This window comes from Volvox carteri, assembly GCF_000143455.1.
Source record: "Volvox carteri f. nagariensis unplaced genomic scaffold VOLCAscaffold_14, whole genome shotgun sequence".
NCBI lineage: Eukaryota > Viridiplantae > Chlorophyta > Chlorophyceae > Chlamydomonadales > Volvocaceae > Volvox > Volvox carteri.
In genome coordinates, this window is record NW_003307557.1 from 171,528 (window position 1) to 193,244 (window position 21,717).

Sequence of the window (21,717 nt, forward strand, 5' to 3'; positions counted from 1 at the left end):
AACTGCGGGAGATGCAACCCGCCGATTGTGCACCGCACCAACGGAAAATCATTCACAAGCAAAATACAGGCTGCATTACAAGATACGGAACAGAAAGGTGGGGTGGAAAAACGCCAGAAAGGGAGCATAGGTGCAGGATTTCGATGCATCTTTCGTGTCTGGTGCTGAATTCGCCAGAATTCAAAAAATCGTATTGTGCACCAGATGTGCACGAAACGTGCGCCAGAAAGTGCGCAATTATTCGGCTAGTCCCTGTATTATAATATTTACTTTTCTCAAATGTTACACATAGTTTGCAGTTCCGACTGGCCTACATGTTGTGCATTCCTCCGCTTCACACATTTCGCCAGCTAAACTTATGGCAATAAAGTCCGACGAATGGCCTATGGAAGTTCAGGCGATTACGAATGGGAAGAAGTCGAGGAGGAGGACTGGGAAGTCATTTGTGTGGATGACGAGGAGCAAAAGACGGGAGTGCCGAGGACTGGCATTGAATTCACATTGGAAGCGGATGGTGCGTCATCAAATATCCATCCCTATGTAAAACGTCACGATCTCGGGTTACCCTGTGTGCGCCGTACTATGGAAGACACCATCGGGGGTTGCCCTTTCCTCTCTCCTGGGATACTTCAAACTCCCCAGGCAGATCGTTGACCCCGATTATAGAAGTGAGGCGAGAGGGCTCAGTGGGGTAGGAGGGGGTAGACGCTGGTTTACGGTCTACATCGGGGTCAGCGGCCCTAAACAGCAGACAAGGAGTGTAGTTCGCGGCGGTGTGGCTGGAGTGTAGCTCCCGCCCCCCGACCTAGCAGTTCATGTGGGTGGGGTGGGCTGGCTTGATGGCCAGCCCAGCCACTGCCCCGATGAAATTTACCAAGTTACAAGTTCCGGTCGCAAATGCGGGCCCCGGCTGTAAAACCCCCCGTGGAGGGGGCCCGCCGTCGACAGACGGTCAATAGCCATTCCTGCGGCGCCCGAGTGAGGACGTCGACATCGTCCTCTCTCGCTGACCAGAATCTTCCAGATGACCGCAATCGGCCCCCCACCGCTGTTTACTTCAGCAAGGGCCTCCAACTTCTAGAGCCACGTCTCTCCCTCTCTCACCCTCCCTCCCTCCCCCTCCCTCCCCCTCCCTCTCTCACCCTCCCCCCCCTTTCGGTCAGTTCTTTCGGTTGCTACTATCTTGCCCTGGCAGCAGCTTAAATCGCGTGTGGTTCGTCTTTCCCCCCCCTCCCTCTCTCACCCTCCCCCCCCCTCCCTGCCAACCCACCCGTTTTCCATCCCACACCCTCAACTCTCCACCATCACCTTTGCTTCCTTGAAGCGCGCCTTTGCTCCCTGCATGTCTGCCGTCCCCCCCCACCCCACCTCGGACCCGGACCTCAGAGCCCCAGCGCCGCACCAAGCGCACCATCACCAAGCGGGAGCGCGAGGCGGCCGCTGCCGTACACCGCAGTCACGTGCTGTGCCTCCTAGCCCGGGCCCTCCTCCTGGACTGGGCAGCGGCTCAGCCGGAAGTGCAGGTGGGTTCGGGGGAGGGGGGTGTAGACACTACTGTGGCTGTGTACGGCTGTCTGTCTGTCTGTCTGTCTGTCTGTCTGGCCTAATAGGGCTTTGGGGGCAAGAAGGGAACCGTGCCAGCGGGGGGACCTTGCCGAGCTGCCTGCGCAACCGCATTCCCCCACCCAGCCCCCACCCCTGCGGCTCCCTCGCCCTCCAAGGCCACGGCACTGTCGCTGCTGCCCCCCGGCTCGGCGCTCCGGAACCAGTCCTCGGAGGAGCCCCAGCGGGCCATCAACGGCATGTTGCCCCTGGTCACCTGGTTCCGGAGCACATTTGCAGTACTGCCACCGGACCTGGTAGGGCCCCGTACGGGACAAGGAACAGGGCGCCGCTGGAGGCCAGAGGACGAGCTGGACGAGCAGGTACGACACCGCCGGGAGAGGCTTTCCGTACCACAGCAACCGGCGATGTGCTATGTCAGGGAGAAGAGATTGTCATCCCTCTTTTCCTTCCATCCTTCCCGCCGGCATTCGTCTATTGCTGGTATCTGCTTCATTCGCCGGTGATTCGTCTTACCCGGCCGCCGGCGGGCCTCTCTCTCCTCCTCATTCGGTCTTAAGTACCGACGTGCGGCTTCCCTAACCCTCCCCCCCGCTCTAACCCCTCGCCGCACAAATACAAACTTACCCCCGTCCCAAACCCCCTGCCCAGTTGCTCCGTACAGCTCGCGCCGCGGCGGGCACTGTGGAGTGTCTGGTGGCCCTGTTCGCGGCGCTGGTGCGGGCCCAGGGGGGCAGCGCGAGAGTTGTACGACTGCTGGACGTCGTGCCGCTGGCGCCGTGGAGGGCGCGGCCGAAGACGGTACGAACAGTGGTCGCAACGGCAGGTGTGCCGCCGCCGCCGCCATCTGGCACTGGCGGTGGCGGTGGCGGTGGCGGTGGGTCCCGTCGTGCTTTGGATCTGGAGGCGGGGGATGAGCTGCCGCCGCCGCCGCCGCCACCGCCACCGCCGCCGGTATCACGGCCGGGTCAGGGCAATGCTGCTGCCGCCGCCGGGGGTGCAAGTGGCGGCGCTAAGGGCCGGAAGGGCCGTCGGCTGGAGGACGTGCTGGCGGATAGGGGTTATGGGGGCGGGAGGGGCAAGAAGCGGAGGGTGGAGGGGGAAGCAGGAGAAGGAGGCGCAGGTGGGGGTGGTGGTGGGGGGGTGAGCAGGAGTAAATCCACGCAGGTGGCTGTGGGGAGGGGGCCGGCGGAGGGGACCGCGAAGGCGAGGGGGGGAAAGCGGCAGAAAGAGGAAAGCAAGGGCGGCGGCGGCGGCAGTGTGCCTGCGGCGGAGGGAGTATGCTGTCCGGGACAAGATGCGGCGACAGCGGCGGGAGATGACGGCTGCAGGTACTGAGTTAAGATTTCTCGTTCTGTGGCAGACCGCGCCTCCGCACCTGTGTTGCCCCCTACCCCCTCCCCCCTCCCCTAACCCCTCCCTCCCTTTATTCCCACCACCTCGACCCCCCAGATCCCGGCCCAGCAATAAGGGTGACGAGGAGTTCGAGCTGCAGCTGCAAATGGCCCTGCTAGCCACAGGCAGAGAGGCGGAGGTGAGGAGGCGGAAGGGACAGGAGGGGGGACCTGCGGCGGACGGCAATGGCAACGGCGGGGGCGCTGTGCGATCTCAATCCCGCGGAGGAGCAGAAGCAGGAGGAGGAGGAGGAGGAGGAGGTGATGGACCCGGTGGCAAGGCGGTGGTGGCAAATGGATCTGGATCTGGATCTGGCGCGCCAGCTGGCACCGCCATGAGTGTACGACCGGAGGTTGTTGTCAGTTGTTGGGCTGAGGTGTACTGCGGCAGTGCCGACAAAGGACGTTGGATCCCGGTGGATGTGGTCAACGGCTACGTGGACAGGTACGCACGTATGTGTGTATGTGTATGTGTATGTATGTCCATTTGCTTTTCCCCTCCGTGCCATCCCTCCCGCCCTCCCACCCCCATTTTGGCCCCCCTGTCGTCGGTCCGTCTTTCCTTCTTGCATCATCACCATCACCAACATCACCATCACCAACATGACCATCACCAACATGACCATCACCAACATGACCAACGTCATCACGTAATTCCCCCTTCCCTCTTTTCCCTTCCGCACCCTGTTCCCGTTCCCCTGTTCGCCGTTTCCTTGATCGATATGTCGGCGAGTACTCCCTCCTACACCCCCCTCAACCCCCTCAACCTCCTGACCCAGCCAATCATTCATTCACCCAACCATTGCCCCCCCCTCTCCCCCCTCTTCCCCCCTCAGACCGGAGCTTATCGACACCGCCACTCAGCGCCCCACCCCGGTATGCTACGTGGTGGCGGCCGAGCTGGGAGCCCTGGTGGACGTCACCCCCCGCTACTGCCACAACCTGCTGGCGGCGAAACGGAACCGGGATGAAGCCTGGTGGACCGCTACTGCCGATATCGTACAGCGGCAGCCGGGGAGGTGCCTGGGGAGAGCGCCGCCGCCGCGGCCGCCATCGGGCCCTTTTGCCGGGGATACTACTGCTACTGCTGCTACTACTACTACTACTGCTACTAGGGGTGGGGATGGAGCTGGGGGTGGGGTTGGGGGTGCAGGTCCGCGGATTATTGATGCGAGATTGTCGCATCAAAGAGGGGAATGGGACAACGGAGGGCGCGCGAACGCGGCAGGGGCGGCGGCGGAGGCAGCGGTTGGGGTGACGTCAGCGCCAGCTGCCGTGCCGCACCTCAACAACAACCGCCTGGTCGCCGCCGCCGCCAGCGCGGGCGGTGGCAACCGCGGCTGTGTTGGTGGCGGCGGCGGCGGCGGCGGTGTTGGGGACCTGCGTGCGGCTCGCGAGGCGGCGGAGCTGCACCAGCGGGGGCTGAGTCAGCTCCAGGGACTGCCCACGTCCATTGAGGGGTTCAAGAGCCACCCCTTGTACGTACTGAAACGACATATTGGGAAGTACGAGGTACGGCAGTGCGGGCAACAGCAGTGCCGTACCTGTATTACGTGATAGTTGCTGCGGGGGGCTGCGAGGGGTGCGTAACCTCCACCACCACCACCACCACCGGGGTCGTTAGAGGGGCCGGGAGCACTGGGGATAGTTGGCTGTTGGGGGGGGGAGACGTGGTTTGCCCGTTTCCACTCCCTCCCACCCACCACCACCAGCTACACCAACAACCTTTAGAACACTATGAGAGCTTTTTTCTTGCTTTCTTTCCGCATTCTATTTTAGTCATGGCGGCGAGGTAGGTAATTTCCTACTACATCATCGCGAAGGCGCCTTCTTCTCTACAAGCAACTGCTTCCGTCTCGTGGAGCGTGCCAAAAAGGGTTTAACCGGGGATCTCCCCTTTTCCCCCCCTCATACCGCCCGAGCCCTATCCCGATACACCTCCCCATCCCCTATATCTCCCGCCACGGACCCGACGTAGGCCCCGAACCCGAACCGCTTTTCCTCCCCTTTTTTTCCACCCCTTCACCCCCCTTCCTCCCCACTGCCCACCGCCGCTACTTTGATTCAGTCCCTCCGCCCCGGTACGGCACCCCTGGGGCTACACCGGGGGGAGCCGTACTACCCGCGTAACCAGCTGAGTGTACTGCACACCGTGGAGAGGTGGCGGAGGGAGGGCCGGCAGGTGCGGGGGGGGGGGGGAATCGGCGGGGGGAGAGGATCCGCAGGTTTGGGGGGCGGGGCGGGGGAGGTCGTTGATGAGGCCAAGAACACCGGGGGCGGGGGGGAAAGCGGGTGCGGGATGAGGGGATGAGGGGGCATGGTGGGCGGGGGCGGTTCAGGAGGGGCCGTACATGAAGACGGGGGGTGGTGGGTTTGAGCCACCGCCCCTCCCCGCCCCCTCCCCAATCCGATGGTGTGGCAGGTGGCAGGTACGGGGGGTGGAGGGAGGTGAAGAGCCTCCCGCGATCACTTAGTCGACACAGCTGCACCCCCCTCCTCCCTTCTACGTCTGGTACACTCTTGCCCTGGCAGCAGCTTCACTCGTGTGTAATTCGCCTTTCCCCCCTCCTCCCCCTCCTCCCCCTCCTCACCTTGCTACCTCCTGACCGCCACCCCCCTACCTCATTCCCTCGTCATTTCCGTGGACGCCCCTTGCTGCAGCTGCAGCTGCTGCTGTTGTTGTTGTTTCTTCTACTGGATACCAAATTGTTGAATCACCACCCGGTGATGTGCCTAACCCTCCCCCCTCCCTCCCCTCCTCCCCCCTCCCTCCCCTCCTCCCCCCTCCCTCCCCCCTCCTCCCTCCCCTCCCCCCCGGCCCCCCCCCCGCCTAGCCCAGGTACGGGACTCCGAGTTGCGCAGCCCGGCCAAGGTCGTCAAAAAGCGACTGATGGGGGGAACAGCGGCGGCGGCGGTGGCGGCAGGGCCGACGGGAGCTGCACGTCGTACGGCATCTACGCGCGCCGGCGGCAAGGGACTCAACGGAGGCAATGACGAGGGGGAGGAGGATGGGGATGAGGACGTGTTGATGTTGGAGGTGCGCGGCGACGATGTGTGTGTGGTGGGGGGGTGTGCGAGTGCTGGGGCGGAAGATTGGGTAGGGGTGTAGCAGCAGTGGGGCCCCCAACCCCAACCCATCCGAGTCTCTAGGCTACCCCCTCCCCTCCTTTCCCAGCACTCCCTACTCCAACTTCACGTCGCCACCTCCCGCTGTTCACCGCCGCAACAGGCGGCCGGAGAGGGCTCAGCGGCCGCCGGTGCCGCAGACGGTGGCGGCCCAACCATTAACTTGTACGGCAGGTGGCAAACCGACCCGTGGGTCCCGCCTGTCGCCGAAGGCGGCATCGTACCCAAGAACGAACGTGGCAATGTGGAGTGCCCGCCCCTGGTTCCGGAGCTGCCACGTGGCACCGTACACATCACCCTTGGACCCGGGCTAGGCGCATTATGCCGTACATTGGGATTAGATTTTGCGCCGGGACTGGTGGGGTTTGAGGTCCAGGGGGGGCGCATGGTGCCAAGATTGGACGGCGTGGTGGTGTGTGAGGAGGTTTCGGAGCTCGTCGTGGCGGCGTACTTGGAGCGGGAAACGGCGAGGGCGGCGGCGGCGGCGGCGAAGCTGCGGCGTGTGGCGGTGGCGGCGTGGCGGCGGTTGCTCGGGGCTCTGAGGGTGCGATTGCAGTTGGAGCGGGATTATGGTGACGGGGACGGTGGGGGAGTTGCGGGGTGGAGTCGGGCGGAGGGGGGGAGTGGTGAAGGGAGAGGCGGCGCGGCGGCGGCAGCGGCGGTGGCGGCGGCGGTGGCGGCGCGAGGTGCCGACGCGAGACCGAAGGGGGCGGTTGCAGCAGCAGCGGCGGCGGCGGCGGCGGGGGCTGCAGGAGCAGGTATGTGTGCGTGTATTTATGTACGTATGTATGTATGAATGTCTGAGATGTATGTGGGCAGTCTGGTACGTGCCTTCTGCCTCTCTAACCTCCGACCAGCTGAGCACCTGTCGGTGTCCTCCTTCCCCCCGCCTTCCTTTGTTTTGGAAGATAGCACGTGGCTGGCCTGCTGGCGGAACCGTACATATGTGTGTATGTGTATGTATGTATGTATGTACGTGTCACTGTGCAAATCCCGTACAACCCACCCACTGGCCGTGGTGTAGCCCTTCAAAATCCCCGTCATTCACTCATTCATATCCCCTCTGGACGCGACCTGGCCTCATGTCCGCGTGCTTGGGCACGGGAGGACACCTCACCACCCTTTCCCCCCTCTCTTTCCCCCCCCCCTCTCTTTCCCACACACACACGCCCCCGCCAGGTGCCGGTGCTTTTGGAGCAGGTGCCGGGGCGACGACCGGAGCAGCTCAGATCCAGATCCAGCAGCAGCAGCAGCAGCAGCAGCTGCTTTCCGGTGCGGCTGCTGCGGGCGGGTGGGAGCTGGAGGAGGCCTTGGGTCCTGATACGCGTGCGGATGTGGAGGTGGAGGAGTTCTGAGTTTCACCTATAGTGGGGGGTCTGGGGATGCTACTGCTACTGCTACTGCTACTGCTACTGCTTTCGGCCACGCAATGTTATTGAATTGTTTTGCTCCGTATGACAATTTGGCGTGTAGCGGATGAGAGCACTGGACTTCTCTATGTATATCTGTCTGTCTGTATGTGGCACTGCTGCCGCTGCCGCTGCTGTGGGTGTACAATCCAACAGGACGTGATATGCAACATGTTACATGTATGTATGTATATATGTACGATGTACGATAAAATGCCGGGGCAGTGGGGCTGGGGGTGGATAGCGCCCCCGGGGAGGGAGTTTGCTGATGGCGGCGGTGGGGGTGAGGGTGGCGTCATGCCCCCCCCCCCGCACCACAAGCACCCCAGGAGGGGGGGGGCGCACCTGCCCGCGGCGAGGTGAACTTCAGTGGGGCAGAGCAGGCTCCTCAAGGCTGGGGAGGGCTGTCGTACCCTGAGGTGTACGGAAGGCACCCTGAAGATGGATCCTTCCCGCCAATGTACGGACTGGGGTCGAATAAGGCTGTACCCGGGGTCAAGGTGGTCTGTTGCGCTGTTGTTCCCTCCTGTTGTTGTTGAATGTGCTCTGTCGTCTGTTGCTCTTGTACGTTCTATGTCCCACACTCGTTGCCGTACCGTACAGGCTGTGTGTGAGGGGGAGGGGGAGGGGTATAGTGGTGCCGCTGCTGCTGCGGGGCCGGGTCGTATACCTGGTCGGTGGGGCCACAACCCCGTTCTCTTCATGGGAGCTGGTGGGTTGCCGCTCAGCAGGCGCTAGACAGGGTGAAGTCCTTAGCTTTGTCGCCCCACATCGTTGCGACCTAAAAGACGTAGCGAAATAAACAGCCATCACTTTAGGAAGCAACGAAGCATCTTGTAAACTACAAACCAGCAGGGAAATAAAGCCTCTGTTAGCTTGCCCGCACCGCCGGGCTCCCAAGCTTTCTACGTTGACCGACAGTGGCCGAGACAGAATCATGTGTAGGTCACAGGCGAACTGAAGAGGCCTTGGAGCACTTCTCGGCGTTATTACGGTCCTTCTAGGTCTGACGAAGATTATTGTTGCGGATCGTTGGTTGGTACTGCCCTCCAGGTCTTCTTCAGGGTTGCGACTTGGCTTGGAAAGTCAGTTGTCGTGTACCAGGTTTGCCTGCCCCTCCTCTCTACAGATCTGGCAACAGCCAGGTCGCTTGATACCTTCGTGAAAGTATTTTGACAAAAACTACCAAAGAGACACCAATAGTCAGATGGCCAGCCTACGTGCTATTTCGGCGAGTTCTTCCCCTTGTGGCTATCGGCAACGCCGTCGGAACTCCTTTCCTTCTGTTGCGGTCGCTTGCGGGTCTGAAAGCAGCAACAACCTGGTCCGGCTGCAGGCTAGACTGAGAGGTAGCGAAAGTCAGGATGCTCAGCAGGCAGAGCAACTCGCCAGTAAACCGCTCGTTGGCCCAGCGACCGCGGCATTTGCGGCCGCTGTGCTTCTCCTGGTGGGTGCTGTTGCCGCCTCCTGAGCACTTTTTCTCTTTTCGTGTCTGTCATTTCCAGATTATAACTTACGTTGTGCAGCCTTGATATGCTCTTCGTCTTTCTGCAAAGACCCATGGGTCGCTTGTTGCCCTGGTGCTGCAACAACACCGGACTGCCGCAGGGTCCAGATGCGCTGCTGCTATTCACCTCGCAGCGATCCACACGCCTGCACCGGATCATCCGCCATCCATCATATCGTCGGTTTCCTCCCGGCCTCACCCCCTTCATCCCGCTCCCTCCCCCTCTGCTGTTCTCCGCCGTACCCCTTCATGTCATCTGATCATCAGGCGACAACAGTTTTCCCCTTGAGGCTCAGGAAAAGTATTGAATGTTACAGCGGCGCCCGACCGACTCGTATGCGACGCCCTAAAACCAGCGCCACCCTCGCAACATCGCGGGCTTCAGTAACCCGTGACTAGCGCTACTCGCACCCACGCGACATATTTACGACCCGTGCATGGCCGTGCACAGCTCCTCTAAACCCTAAAAACCCTCCCCCGTTCCGTCTGAACTCGGCCCCCTCAAGGCCCCAGGCCAGCTGGCTCCCCCCGCCCTAGCAGCTGAAGCGGTGTCGAGCCGTGGTGGTGCTGATGGTGGTGACGTGGACTTCCTCCGTGGCGGTTCCGGCACCTCCTCCAAGCTGTCGGACCTGACCTCCTGGCTCACGGATAAGCTGCGGCCTCCGGAGCCGGAGCCCGTACGAGTGGGCAGTATGGAGGGCACCAACAACCGGAGCAACATCGTGCAGGGTGAGAGCGGTGGCCATGGTGTGAAGGTGGTGGTGGGACACGAAGGCGAAGGAGCTGTGAGGGTGAGGGTAATTGATCCGGGACCTGACGGGGCCCGGAACAACGACTTCCCAGCCCCAAGCGGTGTGGTAAGGAGGGAGGGAAAGGGCCCACCGCGAAGGGGTTGAAGGTGTCCAGCGTCTAGTAGGCGCTTGAGGGGGAAGTTGGAAAAGTCGCCGTGGGCCTCCGGATCCTGCATGCCCCCCTTACGGGAGGCGGGTTGCCAAGAGGTGGGGATCAGGTGCGTGTGTGTCTTACACCTCCTGCGGAGTTGGCGAGGTGCGTTATTACCTTCCGACCGAAGGTGCCCAAACCTGGCGGCCCAGACAAGACAAGCCGGTAGCGCAAGGGCCAGCCAGACTTCATAAAGTGCAAAAGGAAAACCGATTATATGAGGTCATTATTATTGGGGGCCTTGCATATCGCGACTTGATGCCGAATCTGGACGCCATGCAGCGTCCTGACGCAGTGACGAGGAGCACGCAGAAATTCGCAGGGAACGCATTGTTTTATTGTTGTTGCTTGCTTACCTGGTTCCGGCGGCCCGTAGGAGTCAAGGATGCGGCCTCTGCCGCCGCCAACAGGGCAGCTGATGCTGCCAGCAAGGCGGCGGAAGCCGCTAATCGCGCAGCGGAACGTAGCGGCCTAACGGCCTCCCCCAGCCGCCCTATCGACGTCCCCACCAACTCCGAGCTGCTATCCGCCGTAGCTAAGCCCAGCCCAGCCCCAGGCAAGGGCCCTGTGGAGGAGGCGGCGCGGGCTGAGGCCCGGTCCGAGTCTTCGGAGCCGGCGCTGCGGGCCGAGGCTGTGGCGGCGGGTCGGCCTGAGCCAGCGGTGGAAGGAGGCAAGGTGAGGGCAGTGGCGAGTGGCCTCTGTACGTGTGGAGGGTGGCTGGCTGCCTGTGCGGACCTTGGCGTCTAGGAAGATTGGTTTTCAAGCTCCTGTGTTGTGGCTTTGGGTGTGCACGATCTAGTGCGGTGTAATAGTAGTGCAACCTATGTAACACACATATACGACACCCGTACTGCGCCCCGAAGATGCGCCCCTGAGCCCGTGTGTCCAACGGCTGATCGTGGGTGGCTTTGAGCGTGTTTTCGAAATTAATCGGAATTTCCGCAATGAAGGCATGTGCATGTGTAAACTACACGTGTGTGTGTGTGTGTTGCCTTCAAGACAGGTGCTTATCCGGATTGTGGGGGCTGCCGGCGGCCGGGGGGGAAGGGGAACCGCGTCACTGCGAGTATGACACGACCTCCCCTCCTCCCAATCGTAATGACCTTGGCTTCCCCCCCACCGCCTTCCCTCCTGCCTGCGCACACCCCTCCCCCTCCCCGTCGCGTCCTTCCATCAGGCCAACTGTAGCGCCCCCTAGGAGCCTGAGGATCATAAGCTGTGGGGGTCTCGTCCTCGCATGCAGGATGGAGGGAGGACGGAAGATTCGGCGAGTGTCCTGTCCTGTCGCGCGGCATGCCTTCACCACAGCTGTCTGAGCTGTGGTAATGCCCGGGCCCGGGGGAGGAGGTCGATAGCGGTACGTATGAGGGCGATTTTTCGTCGGTCAGGTTTGAGGGGCATGTTCCCAATCAGGTTTGCGCTCAACAACGTCTCGTCTCCTGTCATGATTGGGCCGTATTGTGGTTTGGCTGTGGTTTGTCAGTATCATGTGGTATAGGCGATTTGGTGTTTTCTCCACCGGGCTTTCCACTGGGCTGGTTGAGGTGTTCTCTCCTTAGCTTGCGATACTGGCATTGGTAAGCTCTGCAGGCATGCGGATGGTGATGGTTTGGGATGTAGGCACTGCGACGTCTCCCACCTTCGGCCGGAGGGTTGCAAGTGACCCTTCTGCTTGGGGTGGGGCGAGGCGAGGAAGGGGTGGGAAGCGTGTGACTAGGCGACTATGCTGGCGCATGGCACATGGGGAGAGGTGGAGGGACTAAAGAGGCGCAAACAGCCGGTGGGTTGGACTCGTTGGAGCGCTGTTGAATGGGGGTTGATGACGAGCCGGGGATGTAACTGATGCAACTAATTGTGCCAATGCAGGAGAATACACAGCGAAAACAAACGGATTGTAACAGCATGCAGTGTGCACACTGCAACCTGCGCTTGAGAGGAGTGGGAAGATGCCGTGCGACTGTATGGAGCAATGCGGCAGCGTTGACCAGCTACGAGACAATATCCAAGAGATACGAGACCACGACTCTACCGCGCACAGCGATAATAGGGATATTAGGGAACTGCACGGGCTTCGAACATCATCACACTCACGTACACACACACACAGCACACGTGCCAGGATACATTTCCACCTATGGCATCCCCTCTCGCAAGTGAAAGGCAGGAAAGGGTGTGCAGAGTAAGTCGCGGTAATGTCTGCAAGCGCAGCGAAATATTCACTCAAAGGACAACGTCTTTGAAGCAAACCGACAAGGAAAATGGCTCATCTCAAAAACGACACGCGCACACAGGTAAGTGTCCGAATACAAAGTTGACGCGCCGTCGTTGATGCGCCGTCAACCGGAAACATCGTCCCCAAGCTACTCCTTGATGCTGCTGCCGCTGGTCGATCAAACAAATGACCATTCCTCCTCCTCCTCCCTCCAAAGCCTACTCTGGTCATATTGGTCAGTTATTGTTCGTCAGTGCACTCATCAACTTCACCACACTCGCGCCTAATCCACAAAAATGTCAAAACACTCGCACATCTCCTCCAGGGATGCAAGTAGCAACCGGCCACGCCTCTCCTCAAGTGACGTCATTGCGTCTACACCCCCGTCCGCCCCCCTCGCTAGCCCGTACACCTCCCTCCACTCCACTCCCATCTCCCTCGGGCCCTCCTCTGGCAATCTCCGGTGGGCTATTGCCAACTACCGCCGAGTACGCCACCAAAAGGTCCTTCCCGCTCGACTCCTAACGCTCTACAGGACACAGGCACAACGCTTCCTCAAACCCTCGAGGGCCTTGTCGCCCCTCCAAATCCCCTCTCTCCTCTAATCCGCACCCTTCTCTACCCTCCGCGCAATCACGACAGCGCACTCGCAATGGCTGAGGCCACCTCATCCTGTGCCCTGTCCGCCTTGAGTGCCACCACCTTCCTGGCGTAGTGCTCAATGACGGGGGCAGTCTGGCTGTGGAATGCGCCCAGACGCGCCTTGAGCGTGTCGGCGTTGTCGTCCTTGCGCTTAATCAGCGGCTCGCCAGTCGTGTCGTCCACGCCGGCAACCTGGAGCGGAAAGCGAAAAGGGAGAAAAGAAAGAACAGGCACGCGTGTGTGCTCATCATGATTGTCCGAGTTCAATTCCCATCGGGGGCAGCCGGTGTACAGGAGACATGTCCACGTGGTGAAGAGGACTGCTCGTCACCGGACAAGGTGAAACCTTCGTCTTGAAAACCTTGAAAACCCCACAAGAACTCGAAACGGTCGACAGGAATGAAAAAGGGATTTGGAAGACAGGGCCCCAGCGGCTGCGGTGATGGTGCACAGCTGTGGGGAGACAGGGCCAAACACGTCCGCACTCGCGCTCGCAGCCCACCATCCACAGAGCCACAACAAAATGGCGTTCTTCCAATGCCCCGACTTCACAACGGCGGGCGCCTGCCGTGTTCGACGGGACAAACCAACCCAACCCGCCGAGTAAAGCCTGCCTCCCCTACCCCGGCCTCCACCATGACGGTTCATAAACACGTAACCAGAACTGCGTTCGAAGTCACCGCCGAACCGGGCCTTGAAATCCGCCTTGGCAGCATACGACGGCATGGACATGAAAAACGTGCATGAGGCGACGCACCACCCATAATGCGTCCTCGCCTTTGCTGCCCTAGCTCTGTATTTCGACGTGATAAGTGATGCCCGCCCTTCCCAGCAGCACCCAGCAGAGGCCTCCATGTCACCGTACCTTGGGCGGGGCAAACTTCTCATGGTACGAGCGCCCGCTGGCTGGGTGCACCCACCGCCCCACGACACGCTCCACCTGCGAACACACACAGATGGAAGAGTAATTATTAACGTTTATTGTCTCCCACTGTTTCCTACCTTCTTTCTCCCACACACCCACCGTGGTCTGATACACACGTAGGGACAGACACGTGGCCTCCTAGCCCGGGGCCTCCCCTCTCCTCTCCCCGCCAGTCCCAAATCCTTATACGCGGTCCTCCCTACTCCTCATCCTCCAATGCCGCATTACGTCCGCCCTTTCCCACCCCTTCCTCAACGCCCCGCCCCCGAGTGGCTTCTGGCCTCTACCCACCAGAAGGGAGTCTGGAACCACGAAGTTGAGCACCTTGTCAATGGCCTGACCCCGCTTGGCCAGCATCTCATCAAGCTTACGGGCCTGGGGACGTGTGCGCGTGTGTGCGTAGGTAGGCAGGCAGGCATACGTGGTGTGATGCGACGATAAGGGTGATAGAGCACAGGTGATGGCGGCGTAATAACATCATCGGTACTCGTGTCGGCAAAAGGAGGATGTGCCAGGGCGATGGGAGCGGCGAGCGTGTTCCTTGGGATACGATAAGTATCGTAGGTGCGTAATACTGCGGGCGAACCGCACAACGCCGCAAGGCCCAGCCACAAGGCAGTGCTGGGCCGCCGCAGGGGCTTCGCCTCACTGGACGGGGAGCGCTGTGAAACGGGTACGCCTTACGTGCGAGTTGCCATTCATGGCCCTATCAGGGTATTCCCTTATTACGATAACCACGCTCTCCGCGCCACTTACTGCCGCCGTCCTGCGTTCCATGTGCTAGGGGTCAAATTAAGAAAATGGAACCCTAGCTGGCCTAGCGTCCTCGTACACTGCATAGCTATCCGCTCAATCGCGCTCCCTCCTTGTCAACTTTTATATGGGTGCATGCGGACCGGAACACCCCTCTTTCCGCCGTCCTTTCCCTTTGTTATCCTCCCATGTGGCTAGCAGCTTTAGAGGCTCGCCGACCTGTCCCAAGCTCACCTGGACGACTGTACGCGGGAAGCCGTCAAGGATGAAGCCCTTCGAGCACTCGGCTCGCTGGGTTGCTTCCTCGATGAGACCCACGACAATGTCGTCGCTCACGAGCGCTCCAGCGTCCATGGCCTTTTTAGCCTGTAAGACGCAGGAAACAGCGACTGCTTGGTACGCTCCATCGCTCCAAAGATTAAAATGTTAAAATTGTAAGTAGTATATGGTATTGTTTGAAACGGCGCAAATTTGTATATACGTGCCCAACCGGTCGCTCTAGCCCAACGCGCGTTAGTTGCTCCCACAATTGCGCCCCCAAACAAGCGACCCGCAATTTGGGCGCACCAGTCAAGTCGAAATATATGACGTCGAACGAGAACCTTATTGGCAACGGTTTCACATTATACTCTAGAGTAGGACGCCTGGACTTCTCTCGTGCGTCGACAGTTTAGGTAAAGAGCCCAAAACGAAGGGAGTCTGCACATCTGATTGCTTCTTTGCGCACCTCAAGCCCCAGCGGTGTCTTGGCAGCCACAGCCGCGCGAAGCATATCACCGGTTGCCAAGTGACACAAGCAATGCTCATACTTGATGCGAGGCGACTGAGTACCCTTACCGCACCCAGGCGGACCTGCGACAAGCAAACATGACAATCCATCAATTTTGAACGCGGCGCCCTTTCTAAACCAACGCTAGCGCTGTAGACTCTGCGGCGTCGAGGCGTTTAGCCACGCCAGCGCGCCGCCATAACAAACAAGCCAACGCTCACCGATCAGGATGATGCGTTTCTCCGGCTTCGTTGTGCAATCCAGCCGATGCTGAATTTCCTTCATCAGCTCATCAGTCGGCACTTCGGACAGATCGACCGGCATTTTTGCCAGTAGTGAATCAAGGAGACAAGGTGAAGCAAGTAAAGCGCACAATACAGCGTCAATTTGAAAAACCTCTATGACTTGCCGCAAGGGAAAAGTCGTAACCGTGGTACGGTGTAATGCGGTTGCGCTTCCCAAACTGTTATGACATGTGTCATACCGGCGGTTATGCACTGCTGCATTATTGTCATGTACGAAGGAGGCTAGGAGGTGGCAAGTGCTTGCCCGTGCACATGGCACACGCCGTCGGGGAGCTTCCCTCTCTAGCCTTGCAAGTGTGTTCTTACATGACTTTGTACATGACTATGTACTGGCGCAAATATATGACTTTGTTTGGACCCCAAAATGCTGACAGAACAACACTGACGTATTCCGGAACAGGTTGTTGGCTCGTTCCTGCCTCCACGGTCCATCGCGACTTGCCGGCTCGTGTGTCGACAATGGAGGATAGCATTTGCAGCCAGCGTGGAGGCCATTCACGTAAAGGTGCTCCCATGTGATACCGCTGCGCGGTTCTAATATCCAGCCTTACGGGTCCCGACAAGCCAATCCCGCCACGATGCACAAATACGACTCCCTTACCCTCGTCTCCCGGTCTCCATTCTAGATGTCGACTGCTTAACTTCTTTGTTATTTGTATCTCTCTCTCGAATTTCAGGTGTTTTTGGACCCTGCTCTCACCGACCACCACATAGCCGCCGCAGCAGCTATCTTCCCCGCCGCCAGCCGCGCGGTCCTGCACTTGCCCAACTGGATCCATCTGCCGTGCAACGTGTACGACAGCTCTGGAGCTGTCGTCACCGGGACTCCCCTCGGCCGACGAAGCATCGCGGCCAACGCGGTTCGTCGGGCGGCTCTGCTGCAAATCGCTGAGGACGGACCTGAGCCACCCTCCTGGTCGGCCCCATCACGTACGGTAGCTGCAGCTGCTGCTGCATCGGCTGCCGCTACTGCTACAGTTGCTACGGCAGCAGCTGCAGCGTCACACCCGCCAGCTGATGTGGCATTGGCGGCGCCGCGGCCAGGGGTGGACGGCTCCAAGGGGCCGCCAGCGCAACAGGAGGTGAAGGCCGGGCTGTCGAGACATCCGGCTCCGAAGCCACAGGACGCGGGCCGGGCTGCTTGTACGGCAGCCCTCCTGTCCCTGCGTCGTCATCTGCCAGGTCTCCTGGCGCTGCAGGTGGGCACCGCGCAGCGCCCGGGGCCGCGCCCCGGACCTGCGGCTTCCCTGCAGCGGTGCCTGGACCCCGAGGGGGAGGCGGTTGCGGCCAGAAATTCCGGTCTGGATCCGGACTTACGACTGTATCCAGATCCAGATCCAGATCCACCTTTCCTGGATCCGAAGCAGCTGGTCGTGTACAATACGGTTGTAGAGACAGCGCAGCGAGAGGCAAGCGCCCATGCGAGCTGCTGGAGCTACCCCGCCAGCTTGGTGCCGCCGGAGGAGGCTGTGAAAGGAGGAGGGCGCTCCTCCTCCCAGGCGCTTAACGCAGCGGAGAGGGCGGCGGAGAGGGAGGTGGTGGGGGCGCACCGCTTGCCGCTGGACCTCGCGCCGCTGGTGCTGCCGGCGGAACGGGAGGTGCAAGCGCCGCTGGCATACCTCGACCTCCGTTGCCCTGTTGACCTGGCGGGCCTCGTAGTGGAGGCGGGCAAGATGGAAGGCGGTGGCGGAGGCGGAACGGCCCTGACGGCAGGACTGACGGGGCTGACGGCGCAACAGCTTCGTGACGGTGGCCAGCTGGCAGTGCTGCGGCAGCTAACACGCCTGGCCTCCCTCGAGCTTTGGTGCTGTGACGTCAGCGGTCGAATGGATGCGTCGTACTGGACGTCGGCGGCACCGCAGCGCATTCGCCGGGGACTACCAGCGCTGGCGGCAGCGCTGACGGCGTTGACAGCGCTGGTCGTACGGGAGCTGGTGACGCAGGTGGAGCCGCCGCCGCCTGTAGCGGCGCTGGCGGCGCTGCCGCTGTTACGCAGCTTGACGCTGGAGCTGTTGTACAGCACTTCTGCGGACCCCTGGCAGGAGATGGCGGAGATGGCGGAGCAGCTCGAAGAGGAGGGAGAGGGGGAGGGGGAGGGAGAGGAGGAGGAGCCTGCGGTGACGGCGGCGGCGGCGGCTGCAGCTTTGGACGCTTGCATCAGCGAGGATATGTTGGTACTTGGGCCCCGGGCCTCCGCGATTAAGAGGGTCATCGAGCGGCACTGGCGGCAGCTGCGTGCCGCCGCCCCCCTGGACCTCTTCTCCTGCTTCGCTCCCCCCCACGACCGCTGTGGCCCGAGGGGCGCCGGCGACATCCTCAGTGGGGACAGTGGGGACAGTGGGGACAGAGAGCAAGGAAACGGGAATGGGCTCATAAGGAGCGGGGGAGGAGGAGGCGGAGGAGAAACAGGAGTAGCTGAAAGCTCGTTCGCCAGCTGCGGTGGCGGTGGCGGCGTCGCCGCGACGGTGCCGACCCACGGGTCGCTGACCCACCTTGACGTGACGTTCCTGGGCGTGGGGCTGCTGCCTGGCGCCTGGCACGGCATCTGTCACCTAGCGGGCAGTTTGACGCGGCTGGCGTTGCGGGTGGGTCGGAGCCCCCGGGAGGAGAGGCTGATTGCCAAGTGAGTACCGGCGTGAGAATGAGTGAGGGTGTGTGTGTGTGAGAGAGAGAGAGAGAAAGAGTGTGTATGAAAGTGTGTCGCTAATTGGAGGCTATGGGAGGACTAGGGTGTGATGATAATGATAAGGATGATGATAAGGATGCAAGACTCATAACTGGCATCCAAAGCCCTCGTGGTGGGGTGAGGGGGGTTCCAAGTGGGAGGCACGAACCCACGTCAGGTCGGGGCTCGGACGCGCCTCACTGAGCCTCGGGTTGGGCGTGTGTGACTGCCGTACGGTACGGTACGGTGCCGATATCTGTCATCTGGTGAATATCGTAAACGGTAACTGCTTTGCGTTTGGCATTTGCAGTTGGCATCTACCGGGCTCTACCGGCTAAGCTTCCTCGCTTCCTGCTGTTGGGCTCCGCCGTGCCACTGTGCACGCACAGTGTGCGTAGGGGGCCTTCCTGTGTGCCGCTGCGGCCTGTGTTGCCGCAATGTTGCTGGGGTGGGGTGTGGTGTGGTGGGTTATTTCTCCCCCCATGCACACACAGCCGGAGGCGCGGCCGTAATGCGCGGAATGGACAGCTCTCCGCTGCTGCGGTTCTGCCATCCGTCCGTCCGTCTGTCCGTCCGTCTGTCCGTCTGTCCGTCCGTCTGTCCGTGAGCAGAGGACGTGCATTCTTTCGTTAGCCTAGTTAGGTAGTTAGGGTAGTTAGGAGGCAATGGCAGGCCATGTAACTGCGGCCCAGCCCGCTGTGCCACGTACAAGGCACCAACCAGCTACCGTACCGTGCTCTTGAACCTGCCGTACCTTTGGTACTCCCGTACACACGCATACGTCGTGCGGTTCATCGGGATCCGTAGGGGGGTAATCCCCGCAATGGCCCCGACCGCGTGATGTAACCCGGATCTTGCCACTCCAAATCATCACCCCCGGTAATGCTCCTGATCCGTGCTGTACGGCTTTGCCGCCCGGTTCCTGTCGTACAGCCTGCTCTCTCGATACCCCGGCCGCTGGCCGCCCGGTTCCTTCTCCGTCCCGGGCCCCGGCCCCGCTCTGGACGCCCTTCCGCACCTCCGCCACTTGATGCTGGACGTCCCCCTGGAACCCGACCTGGCCGCCAGCTTGGTGGCGAGGGAGCTGGGCACCCTGCAAGGCGCGGAGCAGCAGAGGGATGGGGCCCAACAGCAGACCCAACCCCAGCAGCAGCCCCAGCAACCGCAGCGTCTGTTCCCACCTCGTCGTCAAGGGCAACTGGCCCGCCTCCCCGCGCTGGAGACTCTGTCGCTTGTCGGTATGTGGAGCGAGGCCAGTTCGACAAGCTTTGGCAAGAGTACGGCAGTGGCTGCGGAATCTGGGGCTGCTTCGGCGTCATCCGTCGCGTACGGCAACCATATGTCACCGCCGCCGTCGCCGTCGTGGCCGGAAAGGGGAGTAGCAGCACCGGCAGCGCCAGTGGCAGTGGCAGTGGCGCTGCGCACACTGCACCTGGAGGGCGATCTGCGCCACCTGGTCTCCGATATGGCTGCAGGGGTGCTGTGCGCCACGCGGGTTGTCGATTTACGGCTCGCACACCGACCCGCGGGTCGCGCCACCCAGTGGAGCGAGGGCAAGGTCAGTGGTGGCAAGGTCAGTGGTGGCAATCAGCTGCACAGCTGCAGTGGCGGCGACGCTGGCATCGATAGCGGAATGCTCCAGGGAAGGCTGCCGCTGCAGTGGGCCCTGGTACCTCCGGGGCTGCAGGCACTGGAGCTGGAGGGGTTTGACGTGCAAGGCCACGTAGGCGATGACGATGACGCCGGGCGAAACGTCGGCAGCAGCGCCACCGATGCACCTTGTCGAGGCCGGGGCGGCCTTTGCAGCCTGGAGCGTCTGCGTCTGCGGCATTGCGTCGTCGCCCTCGACGGTGTGTACGACAGTCCGCTGACGGAAGTGGCGGTGCAAGCGTGCTGGCTGACGACCATCAAGGGGGGTGGTATGCGATTTGCGGCATCGTCTTCAACTGTTGCCGCTGTCCCGGCTGTAACGGCTGTAACGGCTGCAGCGCCATCCGTAAAGCCGCTACCGCCATGGGATGTGGCCGGGCAGCTACAGCTGCTGTGTCAGCAGCCGTGGGCGCCACGATTGCTACGACTTGATGTACAGCTCGTCCGATTACCGTACAACTTGGCATTCTCACCCCTAGATACTCTGTTTTCACTTTCACAAAGGCTGCTGCCTAGCCCGGACTCCGCAGCGGCAACGCCATGTTATCCTGGATCCAGACCTGAACCGGAATCATTTATATCTGGATCCGGAACTGGATTCAGATCTGTGTGCACTGCCCGCCTGCACAGCTTGGAGCACCTGAGCATCACCTGGGAGCTGGCGGCGCTGTCGGGCCGTGTCGGAGCTCTGCAGCAGCGAACCACCGTAACGCCTACCACTGTGGCTGTACGGCAACTACGTGTCCCTCGTGCGGGGCTGACAGTGGAGCTGGCGGCCCACTGGGTGGCGGCGCTGTCCCCCTCGTTGCGTTCCTTGGAGCTGTGGTTGGCCGACGAGGCGCAGGAGGAGCCTCTGAGTGTGGACTCCTGCTGCGGCCCCTGGCTGCTGCGGCATCGGAATTTGAGGCGGCTGCGGCTAGTGCTGCTCGTGAGCTGTGACCGCGGAGCGGCCCGCGGGTCGGCTGCGGCCCAGTGTGCCGGCAGTCGCAGTAGCAATGAGGCGGGATGGGACATGAGCCGTGGGAACAGCAACAGCGACCAGGGTGAGGATGGTGAGGATGATAATGATGATGAGGAGGAGCAGCAGCAGCAGCAGCAGATGGAGGGGTGTGTGAAGGGGTATTCTGGAAGGGTTGGGGAGGCTTCGAGGGCCGCTAGGGGCTCCTGTGGCGGTTGCAGCGGGTATGGTTTCGGCGCCGCCGCTGCCGACCCACCTTCCCGACCCGAGGAGCCTCGCGTTGCCTCCGCCTGGGCGCATGCGGAGCTGGCGGATCTCCTGATGACGTGCATGCCGTACTGCCAGTGCCAGGCCGTGCAGATACGGCTCGATTAACATGGTGCCGGTGTTGCTGTCCATGTATTGCGTCGATGCGTTGCCCGATGGGGCCCCAGTAGTCTGCGGTCAGAGCTGCAGAGAATTCATTTTTAGTTGAAAAATGGGTCTTAGGTTTTGCAGGCTGCGGCTGGACGTGCGTCAGGCCCTGGCAATACCAAGGTAGCGGAAACCACTGTGGGACGAAATGTCAACAGGTCCCCTCGGCTTTTCCAGGCTGTGTGGTCGTACTGTCAAGTACGCTGTGCTTCCTGATGTAAACCCCCGCGCGTATCAATAATCATACAGCGTGTGCTGCAGGAGGCATGCTAATGGTGGGGCTTTATCAGTGAACCACGCTCTTTAAGATTAACGGCATCCTTTGGACTGGTATCCCCTTATGGGTCGGGAGGTGCGGCAGCTGTGTTGGCCATGATTCAGGAGGCTGCGACGACCTGTTGGGAAAAGGGACGTTAAGAGAGGAGGTGGGCAAACAAGTTGGAAAGAGTCGTGACTTGTTGCACACTGGCTGTCACCAGGCTG

At 61.2% G+C, this 21,717-nt stretch overlaps 3 protein-coding genes across 3 annotated transcripts; 2 read left to right on the forward strand and 1 right to left on the reverse strand.

Moving 5' to 3' along the window:
* Positions 1 to 378: 378 nt before the first annotated feature.
* Positions 379 to 11,139, forward strand: VOLCADRAFT_89729 (uncharacterized protein; the record flags this gene model as incomplete). The annotated part of the gene is made up of 16 exons (XM_002949307.1): positions 379 to 514; positions 1,387 to 1,523; positions 1,722 to 1,925; positions 2,215 to 2,894; positions 3,016 to 3,402; positions 3,794 to 3,976; positions 4,277 to 4,469; positions 5,026 to 5,139; positions 5,380 to 5,386; positions 5,792 to 5,994; positions 6,187 to 6,667; positions 7,263 to 7,423; positions 8,096 to 8,204; positions 9,513 to 9,728; positions 10,318 to 10,616; positions 11,119 to 11,139. 16 exons carry the CDS (start codon positions 379 to 381, stop codon positions 11,137 to 11,139), a joined length of 3,531 nt encoding a protein of 1,176 aa, XP_002949353.1.
* A 1,647-nt stretch (positions 11,140 to 12,786) lies between these two features.
* Positions 12,787 to 15,566, reverse strand: adk4 (adenylate kinase; the record flags this gene model as incomplete). The annotated part of the gene is made up of 6 exons (XM_002949422.1): positions 12,787 to 12,987; positions 13,661 to 13,735; positions 14,012 to 14,095; positions 14,708 to 14,839; positions 15,201 to 15,325; positions 15,464 to 15,566. The coding sequence occupies 6 exons, from the start codon at positions 15,564 to 15,566 to the stop codon at positions 12,787 to 12,789; spliced, it is 720 nt and encodes a 239-aa protein (XP_002949468.1).
* Positions 15,567 to 15,799: 233 nt separating this feature from the next.
* On the forward strand, positions 15,800 to 21,195 carry VOLCADRAFT_89731 (uncharacterized protein; the record flags this gene model as incomplete). The annotated part of the gene is made up of 5 exons (XM_002949308.1): positions 15,800 to 15,841; positions 16,225 to 16,477; positions 16,730 to 16,746; positions 16,801 to 18,170; positions 19,146 to 21,195. The coding sequence occupies 5 exons, from the start codon at positions 15,800 to 15,802 to the stop codon at positions 21,193 to 21,195; spliced, it is 3,732 nt and encodes a 1,243-aa protein (XP_002949354.1).
* Between the last annotated feature and the right edge of the window lie 522 nt (positions 21,196 to 21,717).